Here is a 26,946-nt window from a genome sequence, read left to right on the forward strand (position 1 = left end):
CTGTGCGGACGAGATCGTCCGTGGACGTCGATTAAACGCCTTCGCGAAAGAAAACAGCTGTTTCGTGCACGTGCCTCGTCAAGCTTGCTAACGTTTGTTTTTCCCCGCGATTGGCCGAGATGTACTCGCGCGAAACGGTCCCTTCGCCGAGACAAATCTCTCTCTCTCTCTCTCTCTCTCTCTCTCTCTCTCTCTCTCTCTGTGTGTCTCTTTCTCTTTCTCTCTGTGGCCCTCAATTAATTTCATCCTGCTCCGTAGACGCGTCGCGAATCGCTCCACGGAAATAGCCACGACTAGACTAATCGGCCGTCAAATTCGTATGATCTGTCCTGCTCCGGTCCGGACAGGCCTGTTCCTCTCAAGCTTGTCGATAAGCTCGCCGTGTGTCTGTGCGATTTACACGGATAAAAAGCACGCATTTTTCAACTGTCGCGTCACGTCATTCTTTCATATTTTAAGTTTGTGATATTTTAAGTACTGTAAGTTTGCAGTGGAAACTGATTTTTAAACGAGATTACCGATCGGTAGTATCGTGTTCAAATACTTTCACGTTCGGTAACTTGTCTGCGGATTTGACGAATTTGTGACACGATTGTGACGGCGAAATTTAAGATTGTAGGAAGATTTAAAGGATTCAAGAACGACCATTAGACAATGTGTATTAGATGATACAAGTCAAGAAAATCATTCAATTTTCGTTATTCATTTCTTGTCTTCGATACTTGTACCAACTAGTACTTCAGATACGAAGTACAGAACAAATGCTGAAGCTATAAAATATAGAAAAGACATAATGGAGAACGTAGAACAAAATGAAAGAAGTGGAAGAACGTATAAAAATTGGCTTGGGTCGTTCGCGAGCGTCCGGAAAAAGCATCAAACAGCTCGTGCAGCCTGCACCCGGAAGCATTTGCTAATTTTAACCGTGCGATTTTGATTCCAAGAAATTGTCTCGTATTTTTCGGGGTACTTCCGGCGTGCGGGAATACGTCGGCCGTGTTTCGCCGAACCCCCATAGGCTTCCCATAGCCACTGGACACTTTGTTTTGACACCCGGTTCGATCGGTTTCGGACACGCGGGTGGACGAGGCGCGGAAAGGCGTCGGCGGCTTCCTCTGTCAGGTGACGAATGGGGTTAAAACGGCACGAGCCGGCCTTTCCACGGTTCTCCGAGTGTTCGCAGGCCAGCGGGAGCGAGGGAATGAGGGAGAGACAGATAGAGAGAGAGAGAGAGAGAGAGAGAGAGAGAGAGAGAGAGCGAGGGGGTGAGAGAGAGAGAGAGAGAGAGAGAGAAAGAGAGGGAGAGAGAGAGTAAGCACGGTCACGGAACGCTAATATTGTGTGCCGGGCTCCCTTTTGTGCCGCGGCCGCTCCGTATATTTTTGTTCCACGGAGAACACGCCGCCGCACCCGATACAAGCCGCCATCTTAAGCACACAAACAATCCTGGTTGAGCAGCATGCTCGCTCCTGGTAATGATGATAGCGTTCTCCAAACAACGGCTGTCCGGAAGACGTCCGGCCCGCTTTGATGTCCCCTGCCAGCTCGATTGTTGCGTTTTGATCGCATCCTGAACTCCCGAGGCCGACGCCGCGCCGCAAGTTTCAACGTTAAAAATCAACGAAGATTTATGAAACTCGATCCACAGATTCTTCCAAGTTTGTATCAAAGTTTAATATTCTTTAAACTTTGCCGCAAAGACCTGTTGCCATAAGTTGGTCAGAATTTTGCGGCAGAGCTTCAGACGCTATCTTAACAGGCTGTGCGAGCCCGAATTCGCAAATAGTTTAGACATAATGTGTCATGGTTTGAGGTTCGCTATGGTGACTAATAAGACGACTATACAGCGAATATCAATTCGCAGTTCGAGTCGGAAATAATAAGCCAGATTGATCAAAAACGTATCACCAGACTGCGTATTTTTATGTAAAGTAAAAATTGTCTGCGTTGATTGTAAAAGACAAGTGAAAATGCATCCTTCGAACATTTCATAGAGTTGAAAATAATATACTGATATCCTTGAATTTTTGTTACGCTTCGCTATTTTTAATTTCTACTCAATTTTTCCATAAAAATCTGCAAACTACATGTTACTAAAGGTACAAATAGGTTATGTTATCCAGCAAGATTTATAATAGTATTCTTTTCTGCTGCCGGAAGACTACCTTTTCTCCAGTTTTTTTTCTTCGATTTCTGCACAGAACTTATTCTGTCGTTCCTGTAATTCGGCATAGTGATCGGTGTTGCCAAGGAGCTAGCCTCCTGAAGAAGTATCACTTTCGTTTCCTCTACAGTAAATTGTAAGTAATAAGAAGTAATGAAAGTAAAGGATGGAAGAAGGGTGAGGAGAAATGGAAGGAAGGGCAGCTCCATCGGAAGTCGTGGAAGCACGAAGGGCTTGGTGTTCTCCTTATTAGTCATCGGTCGCAGATTTCATGCTCAGATGAGCTTTCATTGTATGCGAATCAGCGGCGTTTCGGGCAGAGCCCAGGCACGGGCCTATTCGGAACGGTGGCCCGGATGAGAAAGTTCACGATCTACTTACTGGGTGCGCAGAGTGAACGCGGCGGAAGTGATGCTCGATGGCAGGTGGAGGCCTTTGATGATTTCCTGCCAGAGCTTCTTGTTAATTACGTCGACCAGCCCGCCTCGGGCGATCACCAGGTTGTACAGCTCGTACAGATCCAGCACCGATTTCGCCATGATCGGCAGCCGATTGATCGGTGTCCCTGCAAACAGAAAAATACCTTTCCCTTAGCCAAATTGGTACTATACTTCAACAACCAAGCTTTGCAATTTTTCTTGTAGAGTAAATTCATAGAATTTATATTTATAATACAGGTACTGTCTGTCGCCGGCAGACGGACAAATAGCCAACACCTTCCCGCTACTACCTGATCCGTCATTGATCCTTACATGTACCATCCTCAACTGACTTCCGATATCTCAGCGTCTAAGGCAGGACTGGCTAGATAGTCTCACCGACGAGTACTCTAGCGGGCCTAGGACGAAACGCTCCCTTTCCTTTTTCTTCTCTCTCGTAGCTTCAGCCGCCGCCAAAGGTACAATTATCCTCTACCCTTCCACGATCGGAAGAACCAGATGTCAGATAATGCCTCAAAGACATTCGTAATAGCTTATGTAAATAACTAACATTTTCTACGATATTCAACGATATTGCGCGTTATAATTTCACTACATATTTGTACGGGCCAAGTATAAATTAATTTGTGACCACCCAAGAACATAAAAATTTACAATAACTTTGCTATTTGCCAGCAGAAATATTAAAGAAGTTATAAAAAGAAATTGAACTAAAACTCTTGTTGCGTAGAATAATGATGAAAAGAGTTGTCAAAAGTGTATATACAAAACACTTTAATCCACCGCCTGAAACTGTCCTCGAAAATTCATTTAAAATTCACGAACGAAATGGCAGCCAGCTCGCTTTATCACTTTCAAAATCAGCACGAACGCTGTCCACCATGCTATTGTCCTCCCGAGCCATGTAATCAGGTACCAAGGGGTAGTTTAGGGAACCGTCATGATTGGTCCTGGTTTTAGGGGTGGTAGAGTGGACTGCGATCGCTGTCAAGATAATTCGGCGGTGTAGGATCAAGGTGCGACCGTGAATTGCAGAAAATTATAAATCGCGATCGCCTTATCGCCGGCGTCTCGAAATTGCCGCCAACGCGTCCCGACCAGTATATAGGTAGTGTTTGAGGAAATAAAACCAGAATAAAAAAAGAGGAGCCAGGAACGGTTAAAGAGGCCGGTTCCCGAAGACTCGGGCTTCGGTCTCCTTATCCGTCACGTGATCGGTTCGGCCGCGTTTTCGACGATGCTTTACGCGGGCCTCGCCGCTGAAATTTTACGAGGTTTGTCCAAGGCTTCCAGCGAGGGGCGTTAACAAGAGCAATAACGAATTCGTAACGATCACGCGAGCGCCGCGGCTTTTACGATTCTCCTTGCCCCGTATTGTACGCGCCCGTACAACAAATAGAACAAAGGAAGCGAGCGCCGTTCTCGTTGCGGAGGGGTTGGAGTTCGAGCTCCTAGGGGTGGGATCGATCCAGCCGATGATTTCACTAGTCGACGAAAATTAAATCCTCCTGGAACCGTCATACACAGTCTATTTCTACTGGTTTTCTTTATTTCTTCACCCCCTCCACCCCCACACCGCGTTTATCGAGAAATCCAACCCTTATTCCGGAAACGATTTGTCGGCAACCCCTAAGAACCGTAAAACGTGGTCGTTTGTGTTCGACGAATTTTACAGTGGGGAAAAGTCTTTAAAAAAATCTGAAAAAATTAGAGTAATATCTTCAAACCATTCGAATTGAGATTAAAACAATAATAATTCGCTAACTGCTCCGCTGCGAACGACCCAGGTTTACGAAGTGGAGGGTTAACCCTTTGCACTCGAAGCTATTTTAACTCCAAAACGAATCTATATAGTCTATATATTTTCTTTTTCATGTTATACATACGAAAATGGTGCAATTTACTCGTACAATACTGAAATGTTTAGCAATTTATTAAATACATACAAATTGAATAATGTCAAAAATATTTGAATAATGATAATATTTTTTAATAATGATACAGCAATTCTTAGTGAAGCCTTACAATCGCCATTCGAGTGCTAAGTGTTAACAATCGATTCTACAAAGGTCTGGTTCTCAACTTGTGTGCAACATATGGGACCCGTTGGTGACAAATAGACTGCGGATTTTTATGCGAAATAAAACTCTAAGCGGTCGAAACCAAATAGACAAGCTGAGAATAATAGCCTGGCATTCTTAAATGATTTCAACCTTTCTTCTGTTTTAAATTGTACTACTCATTGTCGCTATAAATGCATAAAATTCGCAGTCTAATGATTAGACTAAAATAAAAATTGTCAGTATCAATTGAAAGATACGTGTGTATATTTTTTGGATAATTTGAATTAGCTGGAAACAATCCAACGGTACTGCAGAATTCTCCTAGTTATTTTTACTATAAATGTATATAATCTCCGCAGTCTATTAATGATGAATGAATTTATGTAATATTTCGGGAAGGAAAATTACAATTAAAAGCAACGGTATGCTTCCGAATGAAATCGATTCAAACAATGCAAAAGGGTAAAAAAAATCTTCACGACTCTTATTGACAATTTCGATTATACATCCATACTTTTAGCCGCGCTGTTGCCAAGGGACGCTGCAGCGGAAAAATCTGACGCAGAAGGGTCACGCCCAAGAAAATCCCGAATAACGAGAACCATAAGGGGTTGCGCGAAGGTCACGGGATGACAGGAAATCTCGGCTTTACGATCGCGAGGAGAAACGTGTGCGGGGGTGTCCGGCAACCGATTCCAATAACTCCTTTGGATTTCATCGGCGTGGCGACCGGACATATGTAGCTCGGCACGGCGTCGTCGAATTTTACGAGGCCGTTCGGGATTCGCGTTAACGGGGTGTTAACAGGAGTAGCGGACGCAACAACAACGCGCGGGGCTATCTCGCGGTTCTGCTGCGTGTGCGTAAACGTCCGCTTTACGAGCATTCGCGTTACCGTAATTTCACACGTTGTCCTCGTAAAGACGGGCCCGAGGTCGAAAATAATCGGACGTGCATCTGGAATTTTCATACGGCCCCGTGAAACGAGATTCAGAGCCTCGAAGCGGTCGCCGGTTTTAGTGTAACCTCGCGTGAGAAACACGGACCGGCTCGATAACGCCATTGTTAGCCCTTCCTTCGCGCGCCAGAGTGATCTCGACTGTTTGAAACTGTTAATTCCCGTTTGGGAGAATCCCGCCGGTATTGTTTCTCTTAAGAAGAATATTAAGAAGATCATGGGGAAGGTTGAAGATTTGAGACCCGAGAATAATAATCAACAGGCTCCGGGTCCATATGCAAAACTGTTCTACCCCAATGTCGACACACAGGAGCTACATAGAAATTAATTTTCTCTTAACAGTTTTACCGAGAATTCTTCTCTAAAACTTTTCCATTCGGAACTCCACGTTCGATCCCAAAAATTCACAGAATCTGGCGCAACGAAATTATACAACGCGTCCCAATGAGTCGCATTGTGTTTGTCGCGCAACGAATTTGAAAAACGCCGAATTGAAAGAATGTATATAACTTGGCGATTAGAACGCGGAGAAATTACTAGACCTGACAATCCGAACATTTCACAGTATGCACAAGTGACCGGTCCGGTTATAGACCTTCGATGTTACACGTATGAAGAGCTCGGACGCCGAATTCAAGTGACGTTGTAGAAGGACTATGGTCTGGCGATTCCGTTTGGGAAACGAGGGAGTAATGTCCGATGTTCCCGCATATCCTGCACCCTAAACGGGCGTTTTCGTTAAGCACATAATTCCCGGTGGATTTAAAGTCACGCGAAAATCCAACGGCAACGAGCGAGCGCAACAACATTGCGGCGCGGTGCGGCGCGGCGTGGCAGCGTGCGGTTGCGTTGCCGGCTCGAAGCCGGTAAATTTTACGAGTTTGTCCAGAGGTTCGAGTTAACGGGGCGTTAACAAGGGCAATACTCGTGACTATCGCGCGTGCGAGCTCTCCTTTGCCGCTGTTTACGAGCTCGCGAACGATTCCTCGCGTACCGAACGTTGCTGCTTCCCCGGCTGCTCTAACAGCAGCGTACGATCGGCAACAACGGCCACGACCACGACAACAGCAACAACAACAGCAGAGGAGGAGTAACGACGAGAAGAAGCGGCGGAAACGGCAGCAGTATCTGCAATAATAATAGCGAGAGCGGGTAACTAGGCGAACGAGGCTCAACGCCGGAGATCATGCTGCTGGGGAGCTATTGGCTAGCGATGGCCTCGAAACGCTTTCTATCCATCCCTATCGCCATTTTCAAGTAATACTGCACTCTATACTCGTCTATATTCATGTTCGTTTGGTGCAGTTTTGCTAATTTTTATGCCAAACTTAATTTTAATGGTCCGTGGTCAATTAGGGTAGAATTAACGACGAAGGGTTATAGCATTTTGAAGACACAGCACCTTGTATCAAATTTGTAACGTTAAAATTGACGACACCGTTGGTGTAGACAATTCTTTAAGAAAATCATCCCCTAAGCGAACGTTTTCTGTTGCTGAAAATGCAAAATTCTAAATTCTGGTACAACATGATTCGTCGAGTGAAAACATAAACCTGATATATTCTTGCTGAACGATGTCCGATGCAAGAAGAAGTGAAAAAAGCCTTGGCTAAGCCAGTCAAAGAGGATTCTAAGCCGGACGGTAACACTTTTATGGAGGAAGAGCGTGTTCCGAGACATTGTAGCAAGAGAATTGCACGTAACGTCGGGGCTAGGCGACTGGCCATCACTACCGGTGGCATCGTATCGCAGGATCGTTTATCCGCCATCGAGAAGGACGAAGGGGACTGCCGCCATTCCTGCCTCTCTCGAGAGTGGAGGCAATAAAACGTTGCAGGCCGAGGTAGGGGAACCAGCAATTTCGGGCTATCGAGCGTGGCCCCTCCGGCTTTATTATTGGCCCTGCAATTATTGTTGATATACGCGCAACCCGGCAACCCAGGCATAATGCTCCTATATAGGGCGCGGCGATAAAAGCTGCGCTCGCAAAATGGCGGACGATTCTTCCCTACCTCCCATCCTCGCTGTGCCTGGAGAGCCCCCTTCGCTGTCGAATCGACCGAACAGCGTTTTATGCGTCCCCCCCCCTCCCTCCCAACCCTCTGTGTTCCTCGTTTATGAAACCTTTCGAGAGCACAGAAGACAGCTCGCTATTTTATTGAGAGTAAACGCTACTTGCCCGATCAGCCCGCTACCAATGGATTATCCTCAGCCCGTGCCAGAGCCGTACCTGGACATCGTTCTTCGAGGCAATTCACAAGAGACGCTCGAGATTCACTTTTAAATAATCGCGATTTTTGGTACTTGGTTAATAAGGTTAGCTCTCCTTAGGGCTAGCCTTTTAGCTACTGTGTGCCACTATAGTGACAATTTCGAGACAACTCGATAAAGATGCTCACGATTCGCTTGGAAGCTTCGGTCTTTCATCTTTCGTAAGCCACAAAATGGACGAACAACTCTTTTATTAAGAACTGCAGCAAATACTCGTTACTCTGGCCAAGTACCAATTAATGTATGACAATTAGACTGCGGATCTTTGTGCGAAGTAAAAATTGTCGGCATTAATTGCAAAACGTGGGAACTATATTGATATTCTTAAATTCTTTCAAACACGACCTAATTTTGGAACAAATGCATAAAATCGGTAATAATTAACAGTCTCATCAGTCGTACGCTCAGAAGCTGAAACACAGAAGCTCGAAAACTACGGAAGCTCTCAAGTCGAAGAAACTTGGCGACCGAGCAATTAGCTGCGTCCCGAATCGCGAAAAACGGGATTCCGTTGAACAGTCATCTCGGATCTGGTGGCAGGCTCTCTAAAAACTATCGTGAACGAGTAAAATGATTCTTAATGGAGATGGTGTGACCGATTGTTCGGTGTCCGAGCAGAGATCCGCGGGTAGAAGGCAGACACGGAGAAAAAGATGCAAAAGATAAGGAGAAAGAAATGTCGAGGGGGGAAAGAAATGGGGGGGGGGAGAGGAGGGAGCGAAGAGAGGCATTTCAGGATGCAATTACGACTTTTCTTGGTAGGGCGTCCAATCAGCAGTTATTTTTATAATGGCCGCCGCCGCCACCGCCGCCGCCGCCGCGGTGTATTGGAGCCGTGGAGAAGGCTCGATGGTGGCCATTGCTCGCCTCGAACGGCCAAAGTAGCCATTCGACTGGCGTGCAGGCGTTATGTACTATCGTTGTACATAATTTCAGTGGTGCCGATACTCGAAACGAATCGACGGTTCCGCTCAACCCTATTAACCTCGCCACGGCCCCCGAACACGTTGTCCTACGACATTTTGCCGGAAGTACCGGTGTCCAGGTGGCCGTCGAACGGTACCGGCCACAGAAATTCCGATTTGGATCAGAAAGTCATTTCGAATAATTGTATATCAGTATAATGAAAGCTGGTTGCTTCATTGATGTCTCCAATTTGGTTCTCGATTAATTCCAAACAAATTTTTCCACTGGCAAATTAAGCACACCTATCGCGAATCCTATTACGATTGCGGGATGTGTAAATCTTGACCTTGTAACTCTTTGTCGATTAGAATTCTTTGAAATGTTCGACATGCTTTTCTTAAGAGGCTCAATCATGTAGCAAAGTCTCACATTATGTACACCGGACGTAATTACATATGTGGTTTCTCTTAGGCAACTTTTCGAATTAGACAGTTAAGCCTGATGTGGCCAACATGGTTTCCGTTATTTCGTATTACAAGAACACAGTTCGAAACCTCCGCAGTACAATTGCTGTTCACGTCTGCAACGATTAGAACAGTTATTTGCCGTTTTCAATATCCTAGAGAAAGAAGATTATTTTGTTTTGCACGAGTGAAAGCGATGTCCGTAGCTGGGAAATAGAATTTGATTTTAGCTTAAGAGCCAAGGGTAGTCACGTGACTTTTGCAGAGTCATCAGGTCGGTAACTGCTGTATAATTTCCATTCGCAGCCTTCAGCCACTGATTTAAGATCCGTCTTGGTCTTGATCCGACGGGTCTTAAGTCTGTGACTAAACTTGTCACATTTTTTGCTCTGTATTATCGATATCATAAATTCTGACGCCAGAAACGTGCTTCAAGTTTTTGCCTTTATCTCGCAGAGAATCAAGACAAAATATAGCTCATTTTGTAGCTGGAGATATTTTCTAGCACGCGCTACTCTCGATTTTATCCAGAAAACTCATCCAATGGCATAAACATGCTTGGATTCTACTTCTAACGGTTGTATTACCAAATATCTGCACAATCTCTACAGCTCATGACCAGCGCGCGCTAGATCGAACCTTCCTCTTTCGAACGAGCCCATTTCCAGCGAAAAATATTCTCATATCAGGACGAAAAGTTGTGGCACGTAAAACCATTTTTCGGCTATTTTTGTCGGTAACGTGGTCATTCTACCTTATCGCGAATCTACTGAGTTTGCGAGTCTGCTTAATAAAATATCGAGAGACGCACGAGCACATTCCTTCGGCTTGTTCGATAGATCGTCCAGGGTCGTCACGCGAGAGATTCTGGGAAAAGTCGTTTCGCGGTTGTCCGAAAGGCTTTTAAAGCCAGGCCACGTCGGCTCTCGGAGAGTTCCTGCGTCGCGTCCGGTTAATAAAGGCCTCCGACATAGTCGATCGTTATTAGATCGGGCACTCCCCCGGCCCGCCGATCCTGCCCGCCCAATATACTTTCGCAATAACCCATAAAATGCAACATTTTGTTTCGTATACCAATTACCCCCTCTCACGGACGTTGCGAGCATCGGAGACCGCTCGTTTTCGACTGCGATCGTCCCCTACCAGCCTAATTCACGATGGACGAAGTGCCTCGCCATTATACCTCCGGCCCTATTATTTCACCTCCTGTTTGCTTTTTCTGGTTAAGCTGGGAAAATTAGGGCTGACCAAGTAATCATCGAGTGTTTCTCTATCTGGAAACATCGATAGGCAGAGCTGGCATAATTCATGATGGACGAAGAAACTGCCTCGGCATTGTAGCCCTATTATTTCATCCCTTGTTTGCTTCTAGTTACGTTGGAAAAATGATAGTTGACGAAGCGATCACCGATCGTTGCTTCATGTAGAAAAAATTGAAAGCAAAAGTCTAAGTGGACCTAGACCTCTACTTGTTAGGACACCCTGGGTTTTCGCAAGGGTTCTTCGAGTTCTTAAACGTGGTACGTTTAACCCTAGCACTGTCGTCCATCTTCCGCTTTCCTCTTCAAGGTTCAAGGAATTTTAATGCGCCGCGCCGTTTCCACTTCGAATCGATGTCGAAGGTTGAAGGACCCCGTAACACCTTGGGGCGCAAGGGTCGCCTCTTCGACGGCCATCTTCTGCGTTCCCGGGAGAATTCAATTAAGTTAATAAGCAATCTTGCTGGAATTCCATGAGCGAATTCGGCGATTTTTCAATCAACCGGACAGAAAACCGCGGTTCACGCCTCGGCAGAAAGAGGATTTTGTAAACAGGATTATAACACAGCTATTCCTTTCATTTTTCACGTACAAGCAGCGACGAGATCAGTCTCTAACGCCGTGTAATTAAATTTCAGCTAACTTTTATCGATGTTAAAATACAGCGAGGCAAAGTACGTTAACACTAAACCTACCACGGTCAAAATTATCGGTTTTCTATTTCGCAATTATTGAAGTTGGAAAAACGTTTTCAATCGTTTCTTTATTTAAGAATCGACTTCTTTATTTAAGCACATATTATAATGGAAATCGATCAAAGTTTTAAAAAATTCAATCTTCTCCCTTCTATAAGACGTTTCACTTTTCTATGTTTTGTGCTTGGTAGGTTTGGTGTTGACCGAATAAAAACATATTGTACGCGGTTGAACTTGTGTTTTTGCTGACTGTAATCCTTATTTTAATGGAAGCACACCATTCTATCTAAAAAGAAGTGTTCTCTACCTTGCAATTTCAAATATGATCTTCAGATCAAAATCTCAAGAGCAAGTCTATAGTTGCTCAGAGATTTTCTCCTAGCGTTAAGAACAGCGGGGATATTTCAGTTCCAAGTGGCGGATGACTCACCCAGCACAAGAACCGGCGCAATTTCGTAGATTTTCATCAAGATCGAGAACTCGATGCGTTTTTACGGATCCGAAGAAGCCGAGGAGCGTCGAAGATCGCGAAACGCTGCGCTGCACCGGAAGAAAAACGAAGAAGGTGCTGCAGCAAAGATGGCGAAGTGAAAGACAGAGAGAAAGAGAGAGAGAGAGAGAGAGAGAGAGAGAGAGAGAGAGAGAGAGAGAGAGGGACTCCCCCCCACGCGGGTTAACTTTGTTAGCGCTGGGTATTATCAGACGAGCGAAAGACCGAGATTGGCATTGCGAGGAACAGCCGGGAGGGGGTGGAGTTTCATATGAAATACACGCGACATTTACTGCCTCCACCGGCTGGGGCCCCTGCAAAGACGCAAACGCATTATAAATAGGTCTCTCGGAGAGAGCCCCCTCTTTCTGCGTACCCCTTTCGCACAGCCCGACCATTCTCTCTCTTCGCCGTTGGTTGGCAGCCCTTCGAAGATCGGAAAGAAACGAAAAGAAGAGAAGGGAAGAGAGAGAGAGAGAGAGAGAGAGAGAGAGAGAGAGAGAGAGAGAGAGAGAGAGAGAGGGAGAAGAAAGGGAGGTCGCACGAAGGCGGCAACCGCTGCGCCGCGAACAGTGCTACAATCTGCTTTATAATCTTGTTAGGATTTCGCGGAAATATTGGCGTAATTTACGATCCGTCTTAGCGGAGTTAACTGTCAAGGGAGTCGCGAGATGGAACGAGGGGTTGCACTGTCTCTCAGTCACTTGTGTCCCCTTTTCGCTTCGAGTCCCTCTTTATTGCCGCCTTCTTCGCCGCCTCTTTCGCGACCGTGTTTAAAATTTCACCGAAAATCGCGAACGATCCTTTCTTCCCCCTCACAATTTATTTATTTCAAGACCTTCCACTGAAAATTGCTTCCTTTCCACCCCCTCCCCCACAAGGTTGCACAATGGTACTCAACAAAAATATAGCTCCAGATCTGTCAGTAACCCTTGAAAGGGAACAACTTCTCTAAAATCGAACGAATGTTTGCCTTGAGAAGCTAGAATTGACAATTGACAATTTGTTCAGTGAACATGGAGAAGGGTTGCAGTATGATGATGATGATTGACTACGGATTTTTAGTAACCCAAACCCAAAACTGATTCAGTCAGAATTTTATGTAGTTTTCGCTACAAATGTAATCTAGCATGTTTGCGAAAATTAATTCATGTACTTAAGGGTTGCTGGAAACCACCTGTCTCGTGTTTGTACTAGGCTCACGCAAATCCGTACTGTACATGGAACGATAGGTCTACATGGTCTTCATCGCAAGTTCCATGTTCACAATTATACTGCGGATTTGATACATTTATGGTAGAAACGAGTGGTTGTAATTGATAATTAATAATATAATAATTAACTAAACATTAATAATGGAGGCCGATTAAAACAGTCTCAGAGCTTCGATGTGTCGGTCCTAGATTATGTTTGGCCCCTGTTCATTGTACGAGAGACAAACAAATTTTATTTCGCATAAAAATCCGCAGTCTATCCATGAGTGATTAAAAGGTGATAAAATCTTTAAAAAATCGCAATTGAGCCAGAGCAGTTGTTTCCCGCAACTGTCTCGGCTATACCGATGAAGAACGACGATTCCAACGCCAATAACAATTACGGGATCTGTCCTGTGGTCCACTGGAGCAAAAGGGAAACTGGCTGTCGTAAAGATCTCGTGGCCCGCTAACGAATGAATCATAGGACCGTCGTGCTCCGGGACAGGTTAAGGTCCCCCGGTCATCCATTTCCCTTACATTATCTCGGGCCAGTATTTGTCGCCTCGAGCCCGCGCCTCGCGACACTAAAGCAAGGGTTAACGATCCGCGTGCTAGAGAGGCGGCGGGGTTCGAGCGACTCTTTTTGGAGCAACCGAGACTCGCAGACCTGGCAAATCAAACCGGCTCGTAAAATCTATCAAGAGGCTCGTAATGGAGGCACCAGTTTTATAGGCCGCGATATTATTCGGGGAGTTTATTGTCGCACAGGCGGCGAACGTATATAGGTCGCGAACTCCTGAGAGGCCCAGCGGCCCACCCAGCTTGCAAACGGGCTTCCGAGAGGCTCGAACGAACACGCATGACGTTGGAAAATTGACCACGGTAGTCCTTTGCGCCGCCATTTATTTGATGGCGATAGCGTTCTGCCCGCACCGTTTCGTTTTACTTGGTTTTATAGAGCTGGCGTGGAAATTGCCGGTTAACCCTTTGATCTGCGATTTATTCGATGGCAGTGAGGACTAATAAAACATCTAATTTTTTTTGTGGATTTATAGACCAACTGAGGTTTATAGTTTATAAAGCAATCGAATTCGAGCTTAACTAGCACTAGCAGATTCGACATATTAATCCGTGTAACTTTGCCACATTAAATGAAAATATTAAATATTTCACCTTTTATTTCTTAAGTTAGACTTTAACCAAATTCTGGGACAATATGAAATCGTACGCGATTGTAATTTCTTTCGACCAGATTTTAAGCGACTTCCAGGTTGAATGTTCACGCGAACCTCGCGTTGAAATATTAGCGCGTTTCGGCGATTATTCATTTGCGAACCACGCCCCAGGCTGCTGATCGTGTTTTGTCTATCCTCCGAAGCTGGTGATCTCCTGATCTTCACGTGGCACCCCGGAAACATCATCCTCGCGGTGACGCGCGAGCGGACGCGGAACATGGGGCCTCTGCCTTGGATATTAATTCTTGTGGGCGTCTCTGCCGACGAAACAAATGTCAAGAACGCGAGAGAGTTATGTAACGCGACAAACCTCCCGAGATTCGCAGGGCTTCTTCGGTATTCGAGTCGAGCTCCGGACGAATTGCTGTTTAATCTCGAGCTGACGCTGAGCTATGACCGGCAACCCCTAACCGGGGCTGTTCGATCGAGAACATGCGAGCCGTCAAGACAGGTCTCAAATACTTCCACTTTTAGCAAAGCCAAATTAAAAGTCGATTCCCAATAAATTTAATAAACTGATATTAATGCAACGATGTTCCCGAATTCTTCTGATATTTCATTTTTCACCAAAATTGTTAAAGAGAGAAGCTCCTAAATTTCTCGTAACCATTTCACAATGGATTTTGTATATGTACAATATTATGTACGTCTGGTCTAACTTATTATTTATATTATATTTATTATTTAAATTTATATTATACTAATTACTCCAGATTATATACTCTTCGATTGATATACTCCAGAAAATAGAAACGAAAGAAAATTGAAGAAGTCGTACACGTTCATTTTTAAAACTGTTTTAAGTAAAAATTGCTCTCGTTGTAGCTCAATTATTTGCCAGTAGGTTATCCATAGGAGGCTAAACGACTATAACACAATGAAATGAGATGGTTTCCAGGAGAGGCAGATGGAAATAACGATGTCGGTAGCTCCGCAGGGTGGATCAACAGATGAATTCGATTAGATAAACAGTTGTTCCGGGGCCGGTGTTCACGGCACGCGATACAGGGTCGTTTTGTTTTCCGGGATTAGGCTGAGGGACCCAACCGAGATCGAGGATGCCACCCACGAGCTGTAAGCCACTCCCAGAGACGACCCAGGGGGTGGCTGGATACAATTATTTGATCGGCGAGCAACAAGTGGCAGCTCGGGGAGGATCCTCTCTCTATTCCAGTCGAGGAGATTTCGACGCGTCGATAGAGGGGCTGCTGCGCCACCTGATCTCCCGCTCCCTTTCGGCTCCCTGTGGGTCGATAATCCTTTGCTAGACCTATTCGGCCAAGATACAGTCTCTTTGTATCGATATCGTCGCTTAACGAGCTCCTCCACCCCTTAATGCCTACTTCGCTCGACAAATCTCCGAAATAATCCATGGCTTTCGGTGTAGGGCTCGTAGCCTCGAATTCAATCAACGATACACGGCAATTTATTGTCATTAGACTACGGATTTTGAGCATTTGTCACAAAAATTAGCAGGTGAAACATTAAACGGTAGAATAGGAAGGGATCTTTATACAAACTAAAAATTTTCTACACCATTTGCAAGACATGGCAGCCAGATACACTTTTCATGAGACACTTACACTTTCTTGAGTAATCTTGAAAAGTATCGTTATTCGTCAATTATCTTAATTTTCCTCCAAAATTGCACCAACCCATTTTTATCACAAAACTAATTCGTATTATGAAAGGGGGACATTTTTATTTAATTCCAGTATTCTATAATCGACGCAGAAAGTTTTCTTTCACATAAAAATCCCCAAGCTGTTATACTTCATTGACTTCTGTTTAACACTTGGACATGGGGGATTTTCTTGTTCAAGTTTAAGGATTGAGAGGATTTGATAAGAATAAAGTGTCTAGAAAATCGTTCGGTATATTTCCATAGCTGTCTCTTTCCTCGGCGGTTACATCGAGTCAAAGCCGATTGGGACAGAGTACCGGTTAACGTGCCATTTTACGTCACATCAAAGCTTCGCCACGTTGTTGGCAACTGGCTGACAGTCCTCCCATCCGTGTATCCCTCTTGCCCGTGATCGCTAACCGGGTCTACCAGTCGTCGAAGAGCAAACAGACGAGACTGCGCTAAAGACTGCGCAGTTTTTCTTCGTCGTTTTGCTCGTTCGGTTCGTCGTTCGCGAACGGAACCGATATTTTCATTCCGACATTATCGAGCATCGTTTCGACCCAGTTGAACGCTTCCAACACCTTCCCGTCTGCTTTTATTGGTCGTCGATTGTACATAGCCGTTTCATTTTATTTCTAGGAAGCTTCTCCCGATTTCCGCAAATTAATCTGTTCCTGTCAGACCGATACAATGGTGGGATGTGAATATCATGGGAATATTAGACACAAATTGTATACAAGCTTCAGATATTCCTTCTTCGAAAATGGTAACCTGAGGCGAGATCAAATTATTGATATCGTTCGTGGCTAGAGTGTGTGGATTTAATGCGTTCACCGAGACAAACGATTTAGTGCAATTTCAGGAATTTCAGGAATTTAAGAATGCTGGTGTGTACTACTTGACGTACTATTTTAAACTTGTTATTTAAACTGCGGACTTTTATGAACAGAAAAAATTGTCTTCAATTATTGCAAGACATTTTATTTGTTTTCTTAATCATTTGAATCCGTTGAAAATAGTTGTACATCGGTATCGTTATACTCTTTTGATGTTTCCACTGTTTTGTGATTCTCCTATACATTGAAAGTAGATAATTATTTCTCAAAAGTATATAAAATCCGCAGTAGAATGATTATTTCCACTAACACGGTCAAATGACCGGTTTTATATTTCATAATTGTTGAAATTATAAAAATTCATTTATGGAAAATAGTGGAATAAATTTCCTTGTCCAAGCGTTTATTATAATTACAATTATGGACAATCTCGATAAATTTAGGGTGGCCATTTTTATAAGGCAATATTTACCAGATACTGTTAATGCTTTGTAGGTTTCGTGCTGAAGAAAGCAAGACATTTTTTAACGACTGTGTCCTGCAGTTGACGCGGAAAATATTCATTTTGCAACGGGATCCGCAGCTTGTCCATGACTAATGAAACAATATGCAATAACATCTATGAAAACTGTGTCGAATTGATACGAGGGAAGAACCGACAATTCGTGTCCGTATTGCACGAACCTCTGCAGTTTAATAATAAAATTGAATGGAATATACGGGATGTGGCAATACTCGTGGAGCAATTGCAAAGAAGGAAATTATCTGCGAAAAGCTAGGAAATCTTGGACGGCATAGTATTGCAGAAGGAAGGTTCGAAGGCGACGTTTAACGAGCTTTCATCCGAAAGAGACGAGAGCACGGTGACGTTGTTCGGGCTAAGGTAATTACCGCGCGACGAGCTGGCTCGCCGCGATTAACGTCGTTAAAGCTTGCAGCCGTATCGGCGCGTTTACGATCCCTGACGAATCCGCGTCGCAATAAGCGCGGCGAGAAAGAGCCACACGCGTCCCGACGCGTCGCGTCGCGCCGCGGCCATGGAACCTTGCGAATATTTGGGTCGTGACGCGACGACGGCCGTCGCAACCCTTATTCTGGCAGAATGACAAGCGCGGATCGAAAGTTATTTCTGCGGGCCTCGACACGCCGCTTGATTTATGCCTGGCATCGGACAATAACGCGACCCGGCCGCCGTATCGCGGCCTGCATTGGCATTTTATAACCCTGCAAATAGCCGGCGTCGTCTCCGAGGCTTCTCAGAACCGTTCGATTCTCGAGAACGCCCGGCTTCTACCGAGATCATGCACGCAAACCCGCTTTCAAAATTACTGCGATACTCTGCTTTCAGATTATTATTGTCGCCGCTCTTCTCCGCTTCGATCGCCTAGGGATCCTCTACGTTAGGTCTAGGGTTCGCGAAAAAGTTCTATGGAAGCGGAACGATTGCGAAGAGAGAATGCGGATGAGGAAGAGAGTTTGCTAGGATCTGTCGAACAAATTTCAAAGTTGCTAGTATAAGTTATAATAATATTATATTAATATTATTAATGATTATAATATTATAATATTATGTTATCTAATCGGTTGAGTTCTCTCGATAATAAAAAATATGTTAGCGAGAGACGATTGTGCTTAGGAACAGTAACAAAGGGTTGCTAGGATGCTGTGGAAATTTTCGAAGTTGCTCTCATCCTAGTTTCAATTATAATATCAATCGCAGTTGAACAGTCCCGACAACGCGAAATATTACTGAAACGATTGTGCTTCGGAACAGCAGAGACGTTACATAGCTTGCACTTTCTTCATTCAAGAAACAATGGCAGGTCATCCACTCGAGCATTCCGCGAAACGAGTAGCAGCGAAGTGGACAGCGTCATTGCCAGTGGAGCAGATCGCGGTAAAAGCTGGCACGTGTTCGGCCTGTGTCTTCGGTCCAACGAGTCAGACTTACACTGGCAAACGCTTCGCTGAAAAATCGGTGATCTTATGATTCGCAAGACACAACAATCTTGTCGTTCCTCTACTAAACTACACAAACGTCAGCAAAGAAAAGGAACACATTATGTGCCAGAGAGACATGGGTAGACGATAGTCTAATGATTAGACTGCGGATTTTATGCGCTTACGACGAAAATAGGTAAGATGGAATATAGAAATGTAAAGGGATTACAATAATTCAAGAATGTGTCTGAATCATTACAATGGCAATTTTATTTGACTCCTGTTTTTGCAGAAAGATCCACAGTCCAGTAATGATCAAATCCTAATAAAGTTTCGTTTGCGTAAACACACGACGACCAAAATTAACCTTCAAAGTTATCCGAAAAATTAACGAACGCTAAGCAAATCGTTGGCCCCCGCGATCTCTGTTCAAACAGGTAAAATAAAATTCAAAAATTCCTTTTCGAGACCGCTCCAGCATCTGAGCACCGCTTGTCCCCTAATAAATTCGAACACAATAGACTCGACGGTGCACGGCGAATGATAAAGCAAATCGAAAAAACACAGTGGCGACAACCAGAAAAATAACAGACTGGAAGTTATAGCGTTCGCCAGGCGAGTCCAGGGTGGTTCAAGCGAGAAAGAGGTGAGGGGGGTAGGGAGGCTCGAGGGGGTTTGGTGGTGGGGTAGACGATATATCAAGAACCCCCAGAGCGATCGGCGCTGTTGTGAAATATTAATAAGCAAATTAGTTCAGACTTAGTGGCCCGCCAATACTAAACCGGCAGGATGGAAATGGCCGTTGGCCGTCTACAACGCTCGTATTTCACTTCCCACGCCTGGGCAGCGGCGTCGAGGCCGCAGAACGCGGAACCCGTTCTCCGATTTCTTCTTCGAGCGCCCCCTCGCCCCTTTCTGCCCACTGTCTTTCCCTTTGGCACAGGGAGATTCGATTGGTGGCCCTCGGAGCCGCTCCGCGCCACTTCGTAATGGCTCCGAGTCGATTTTCTCAAAAGAAAAAAAAAAAAAAAAGAAAAAAGGATACATCATCGAAGGGGTGACAAAATTTGGGGTTTGGCTCGATTGAGACTGCGATGGCCCTTAGCGGCCCAGTGGCACTCGGTTTAGAAATGGCTCCGATAGCACGTTCTAAAGATTCCTGTACTCCTTCGTCAGCCTTGTGTTTGTATCAATAATGAATGACAAAAAAAAATTGCGAAGAAGCTCCGCCCCTTTGCCGACCAGGGCCACTGCTAGCGGTCGCTACTAGCAGAAATGGGCCCGAGGGAAATCCTTATACACCTATGCATGATTCCCCTCACCAGTCTTGTGTTCGCTTTGATATAATTAATCGCGAGGATCTACGGCAGTTCATGAAGAAGAGAGCAAAGGGGAGATACCGTGGCCCCGTGTGGCCTCCGATTGGCCCCGCATGGTTCACCGTCGTCTTTTTACGGACCGTAGGTGACGAATAGCAAGAAAAATTCGAGCGGAGCATCGATCAATCGTCGTCGCGATAATTCTTGTCACGGGACGTCGAAAGCGGACGCTCGCTCGCGTAGGGAGAGGAGCCGAAAGCGGTGAAGGGAAGTCGAAACGAAGGCAGCAGCACCAGCAGGAGCAGAGCAGCAGAGCATCAGACTGTCGGGGCAAGAATTCGACAATTACGTCACGGGAACGTAACGGATGATCGGCGAGAACGGCCGGCGCGGCGTCGAGACGTCTAGAATGTGCGAACGTCATCCTGCTAAATGCTTTCCGCTCGGCTCTCGGAGAAGCTCGCTCGGCTCGCGTGCGCGAGCTATCTATAGCACTGGAACGTGCCGGAGAGCCGTGCTCTGCTGGCATCATCTCTCTCTCTCTCTCTCTCTCTCTCTCTCTCTCTCTCTCTCTCTCTCTCTTTCTTTCTCTTTCTCATGGTAGCTCCGGGATGCTGGAAGCCACCCGGTCACTTGTCCGACGCTGGAAAATGTAGGTCAAATTCGAGCACGAGCCAGCAACTAATTGGACAGGTGTACTAACCCGCCACTTCCCGTGACCACCGAAACTTCAACCGTGAAACTATTCCGGAGGGTTGTACTTCGTTGTACGCTTATACTTCTTATTGTCGGCCCGGCGACTTGCTCTCGCAGAGCTGTGATCGATTTCTTGATCAGTAATTGCAAGCGGAGGGATGTATTATGCTGTTCAAAGGACCATTCTACGATCAAGGTTGTTTTGTTGTTTGTTAGAACGTTATTAACGAAAGAACTTCCGTGAGTGAGGGAAACCTTCTTTGATATTTTATTTACACGTGTTGGCGGATGTTATGATTTGCTGTGTACAAATAATATTCCATCTCCCATTCCAGAGAATCACGGTTCTCGTGTGAAGAGTGGCGCAAGTGTTGAAGACGATTTCATATATGTATATTCGAAAATAGCAAGCAAGCTGTCACCAACAACTACTCCCCTATCTTGAAGTGGCTCTACCTCAACAAGGTCTCTCAACAGAGTCACCACGACTCGTGAGGGAAGGAGGGGGGAGGGGGGGGGGGACAAAGAGCATAATCGCGGAATCCCGAACCAGCGGAGTCCTCCAATTTTCGGGGAACCGTTCCAAGAAGATCGGCTCTCTCTCGAGAGAAGGTCCCGGTTGCGAAACGAAGCGGTCCCGGTTGCTAGGACAGTAGTCCTCGGCGTAGGAGATCAATTGGCTGGAAGGGGAATCGGTCCGGATTCCGTGGTAATTTTTCCCCCGTGAAATGACACACGATTTACATGGGATCCGGTGGTGGCGGTTGCGTGGCCGGAGTCAGCTACCGGTCTGCGGAATGTCGGCGGTTCGGTCAGATCTCATCGGATTCGCATTATAATAATTAATGTCGAGAGGATTTTCGTGTTTCTGCACGAAAACGCGATGATCGCGGACCGGGGGCCCCCTCGAGGTTGGCCACGCTCGCTCCGAGGCATCAATCATCAGAGAGGGGGGTCAGAGGCACGTCGTTATATTCTGGGATTCCGAATAATTGCTAATGATTACTCACCCCTTTTTCCGTTCGTGGCTCGAGAGAGAGAGAGAGAGAGAGAGAGGGAGAGACGAGCCGGGGCTCCTCGGCCACCGCTAATCAATCCTTATCACGAAACTTCTCGGAAACGCGGGGACCGATCGACAAACCGTTTCTCCGATTCGCAAAACCGGAGGCCTATCGATGCGGCCACAAGAGTCTCTCTCGCAACCGTGCGAAACGATTAACACTGAAATTGCCGAAAAACATTTGCCACACAGTACACACGCGCACACACATACCAGCGGGTTTTCAATTTCCGAATTCCGAGGATGAAACCTGGCACCGAACGAGACCCTGCCGATTATGCACTCTCGCTCGCATTACTCGGTGCGTGACGCGGTAGATAACCCCTGAAAACAGAGACACGAGTCTACTGTCTCGACTGGTACCGCTGGACGCACCCCTAACCGGAGTTAGGCGATCGGAAAGCTACAGGGTCGAGTAACGAAAGTGGGGATTGCGCGAGGTGTGATGTAAGATCGGTACCAACGAGATTCTATTCTTTATTTTGCATTTGTTATAGGCATACACTTCCAGTGCACAAAACGTGCAGAAAAACATTTATAGTAGCAAGTCTGTAACTAAACTTGTCACGAATTCTGACGCCACAAACGTGCTTCAAGCTTTTGGCTTTGTTTCGCAGAGAATCAAGACAAAATATAGCTCAATTTGCAGCTGGAGATATTTTCAAGCGCGCGCTACTCTCGATTTCATCCAGAAAACTCATCCACTGGCATAAAAATGTTTGGATTCCACGGCATGCACATCGTCGATTTTTGGCCTGCTTCCGACGTTTATATTACCAAATATCTGCATAATCTCGTCAGCACGTAACCAGCGCGCGTTAGATTGAACCTTCCTGTTTCGAATGAGCTCTTTCCCAGGGAAAAATATTCTCATATAAGGACGAAATGTTGAGGCACGTAAAACCATTTTTCGCCTGTTTTTGTCGGTAACTTGGTCACCCTACCTTATCGCGAATCTACGGAGTTTTGGCTCTTAAGAGTCGAGAATTTCTCGATAAATTGTTCGACAGCAATTTGATCCATAATCACGAAGAGAAATACGGAAAGGGGTGTCCGAAGATCGCAGATGAAACTAAAGAAGACTGCTCTTGAAGAGGACGCCAAGGAACAGGTCAAGAGCTTTCTAGGGGATGCAGGATAGCTTTCGTTTGGGAGGGGGATGAACGCAATCCTCTGGCCGCTACCAGAAGACAGAGGACGCCACTGCACGGGCAGGATCCTGTAATCCGGGCATAATCCCGATTTAAGATCCTCTAAAACCAGCGGGTGGCCTAAGCAGCCTGATCGGGGGTTGCTGCGGTGGCGCAGCGAGGTCGCTTCGTATCCGTTCGTTCCTCTCCTCTCCGCCTCTTCTTCTCTCTTCATATCTCTCTCTCTCTCTCTCTCTCTCTCTCTCTCTCTCTCTCCCTCCCTCTCACTTCGGTTTCCGAGAAAACATTTAGAGGTGGTTTACGAGCGATCCGTCAAAGAGGAAATCCATCACTCGCAGGAACGGCGAGAGTCCGCCCATCGAGCCAAGGCAGAGAGAACCGAGAGAGAGAGAGCGAGCCCTAGGACTTTATTTCGTTTTATGGAGGTAACCGTGGATGGGTGTTTATGGACAAGCTGAATTGACTCGGTCTGTCGTCGTCGAGCGTCCACGCTGGCTCGTACATTTGCTCGACAAGGTCGTAAACGCGATAAAATGACATTGGAGCGGCTCGCAGAGGTACAAATAAAGGTAGAAACCCGAGGTGTCCGACACGATGGAGGGAGAACTCGGCTGCTGCGCTGGAGAACTCGGATCTTTTCCCCCGGTGTTTTCACGAATGATTCCGATGGCTGAGAAGCTCCCGTTATCAATGCCTTCGGGGGATTAGGCCCGGTGCCCCCGTAGATCCAATTATTCAGCTTTGATGTCTCTAATCAAAGATCGAAAGCTCCGTCGAACAACCTGCCTAATCACTTTAATGGATCAGTGGTTTTCTGACGCTCTAATCTTCGTTTGTTCTGATGGACACAAGCTGGATTCTTCTGGGTCTTCTTCCGGGACTTTAGTGCTGCGATGCACAGCGAGCAAAAATGCCAATCTAGACGGACAAAAGTCAAAAAACGAAACATGGAGTACGCCGTTAATGTTTGTCGTCCAAATGTTAATACAAATGTCTGTAGGAGCTGGAATTGTCATTGTTACTTGCCGAATAGATTGTTTTTAAAAGTGTTAGAATTCAGAGTAGCATCAAAACGAAGAATATTATTTTTACCTCTTATTTAACGTTTACAACCTTCATAGTTAAGTTATTTTATTTTTTGTAGAATAAGTCGACGCTGAGAACGTACAGTGGGTAAAAAAGTATCGACACACTTTTTAACATTGGACCATACGACTTGAATTTTTTTTTAGAAGTTAGAACAATTAGTTTACTACGTGAAATTTCAAAATGTTGTTTACAAATTTTTCATATGTGTCTATATTGAAAATTTAAAAAATACGTTTTGTAGATCTGTGTGAATTATACATATTCTGAAAATTTCGTGACTGGCAAAAGTTAATCGATATTTAGTCATCTATAAACCCCCAGAGAAAAAAATTATAAAACATTTATTTTTAATGAAAAATTATGGTCACCTTAATTTTTTAATTGCCAGTATGTATTTTTTATTACATATTGTTGCAGCTGACGTCAAAACGAATCCAATAACATATTTTACTATGGCTTTAAGTCTTAAAATAATGCTGAAATAATTTTGTCCGCTTAGATTGGCATTTTTGCCGACTATGCGACGCCATATTGTGTCGCGACAATCTCTTCAATAACCGGCACGATTATGTTTATCTTTGAAGATCTGTGGTTATTCTCAGGATAGAGCTTCGTCCAACAGTCTAAATTAATTTTTTTCCAGCTGAATTAAACCAAATCCTTTTTGTTTTATTGCGGAGGAAACTAGGACGCTGGAGCTACGGCGCCATCTTGTGACCTTAGCTCTGAAAGTGACACTCTATCTGAATATTAACATGACCGTATTCACGTCTTTTTGGACACTGTAAATTCATTATGCTTAAACAGAACCAGATTAATTGCTCCATTTTTTGGGTCCAGAAATGATTGACGGCAGTTACGGTACGTTTTGCTTCTGCAATCGAGATTTTGGGTTTTGTCCAGCCACCAAGCACTGTTTCGAAACATAGCGCGGCGGCAAAGGCGATCGTAAAGCGTCCTGGAATGGATCTGCTCGAATAAAAGTAAAATAGCGTGGAGTACAAGAGGAGCTCTGGGTTTGGGCGCGTCGTCTCTCTCCTCCCGACTTTTATAGCCGTCCCTTTGGACCGGGCGAAGATCGATTCTCGGTAGAGGTGCAATCCGTATGAATTTTAATATTTATTACGTAATAAAGTCTCCCAGCGAGAGAGACCGTTCCCGTCCGTTTCATTCTTTAATTCCCGCACGGTGTTCTATCTTCGACTATCATTCACGCGTGCCCGATTTCCATCTGAAAAGACCGCGGCGTGTCACTCTCTGATCCATTTTCACATCGCTCACAAATTCACGCTCGTCGCATCTTTTTATCCGAGCTGTGGTAAGTTGACGAAAATTGAAAAATTCATTTCTGTCGGAATACTGTGTAAACACTTCGTTAGCGTGCAATTGACTTTCTCTTTCTGCGGCCAACAGTAATTCTCAATTGACACTTTCCGTGTCAACTCGGTAGTCCAAAACCTCCAAAAGTTCCGAAGAATCGGAGTAACTTATTTAACGAAAGAAAAATCGAAATATTATTCAGACATTTTTCCGATCCCAATGGGTAGAGCAAATAAATTCGCGCAAAAGTTCGTTTTTCAATCTGGACACATAATTCTGTCTAGCATCTCTGGAAGACGCTGCGAAAGCTCGTTTGAAATGTTAGTCACTGGACAGCGAACTAAAAATTCTTTGCATCTTGCGTTTCCTCGACAGCTGTAATCCTAATCCGCGTAAAATCGACAGGCTGCTAATCACATTCGAAACAGCAATCTCGAGTACTTTCCCGCGAAATTCCCTGCATCTCTGGTTGGAAACTAGCGTCCTGCATGCCGTGACGCGGCGCAGTTATCGCGCGACGTACGAACGTGCTCCCGGCACAAAATACCGAATAATAAAGAAAGAGATGTCGGGAAAATGAAATGGGGAGCACAAAGAGAAAAAGAAGAAAAAGAGAGAGAGAGAGAGCCAGGGGGGAAAAAGGTGGAGAAGATCGTGCCCCGGCAAATCACGTCGCCTCCGTTGCATAATGAACGGGGGTGGAAAGGTGAGGTTGCCGCGGATGTTCGCGTGTGCAGCCTTTGGAACGTATGAAGACGCGACGTCGCGGATCCAGAACCGATGTGCACGTGGAGGAACGGCGGAGTCCTTAAATAACGCGGAACGGTTACGACCGAGGATCACGGGAACACCGTAAACCGATTTCGGAACAAGCTCGACAACCAAGAGGCGAAACTACCGAAACGAGACCGGTCTCACGTGAGCCAAGGTTACGCCGAATAGAATCATAATTGCCAGTTGGAGCCTGGTCGTTACTATTTTAGAGAATATTGAAATCGGCGCTCTACTTCTCTGAAAAGAAATTTCTTTCTCTCGAGCATCCCCCCAAATCCCACAAAATCAATATATAATCGTTCTACTAAAACTACGTACAGGGCTAAAGTTTCTTAGTGAAATTACTACTTGAATTATTTTTAGATCCTACGAATCCCAATGAGCTCCAGTTCAAGCTGTATCATTAACAATGGGTTTGCTGAACCCTTATGTCAAACACCAAAATTTTCTACGATATTCAATGAGGTTGCACTTTACAATCTCCAACGCGCAAGATTATGCCTCAAATAGACACAAAGACTGCGGATTTTTGTGCATTTTTAACAAAAATGGGTTGGTGCAATTTAAAATAATAGAAAGCTTAAAAGAATTTCGAAATAAACATTGTCAACATTACAGCAGAGAGAACAACATATTGGCATTCTTATATTTTTTTAGTCTTTTCACCGAGTGAAATTGTACCAGCTCCTTTTATTGCCATAAATGCATAAAATCCACGGTCTGTTGTCAAAGAGAGGTTCCAAATGGCTATTTGTGCAGTCGACGCAGACAATTATTTTTGCATAAAGATCCGTAGTGATCAGCCGTGAACATAAAAATCTGCAATAATTTTATTATTTCCCAACGAATATATAAAAGAAGTTTTCCGAAGGAATTGAAAGCGGAAGTCCGGTCATATAAGGGTTAATGAATTGTAATACAAATTGATCTTCGGGTTGAATGAGAGAGACCAGTGCCACTCGGGAACGAAAAATCCTGTTGGCGTTTCCAGC

General features: G+C 45.1%; 2 protein-coding genes across 3 annotated transcripts in view; both read right to left on the bottom strand.

Annotated features, from left to right (window-relative positions):
* Nucleotides 1-26,946, bottom strand: part of Tdg (Thymine DNA glycosylase) — a 614,020-nt gene that overhangs the window by 208,844 nt on the left and 378,230 nt on the right. The gene's annotated exons all lie outside the window — the stretch shown is intronic.
* Nucleotides 1-26,946, bottom strand: part of Retn (retained) — a 194,842-nt gene that overhangs the window by 13,812 nt on the left and 154,084 nt on the right. For both annotated transcript variants that reach the window (XM_076784782.1, XM_076784781.1), the window contains exon 5: nucleotides 2,546-2,729. In XM_076784782.1, coding sequence (XP_076640897.1) covers nucleotides 2,546-2,729 — 184 coding nt within the window. The remainder of the gene's footprint in view (nucleotides 1-2,545; nucleotides 2,730-26,946) is intronic.

Source organism: Halictus rubicundus, chromosome 3 (genome assembly GCF_050948215.1).
Source record: "Halictus rubicundus isolate RS-2024b chromosome 3, iyHalRubi1_principal, whole genome shotgun sequence".
In the NCBI taxonomy this organism is placed as follows: domain Eukaryota; kingdom Metazoa; phylum Arthropoda; class Insecta; order Hymenoptera; family Halictidae; genus Halictus; species Halictus rubicundus.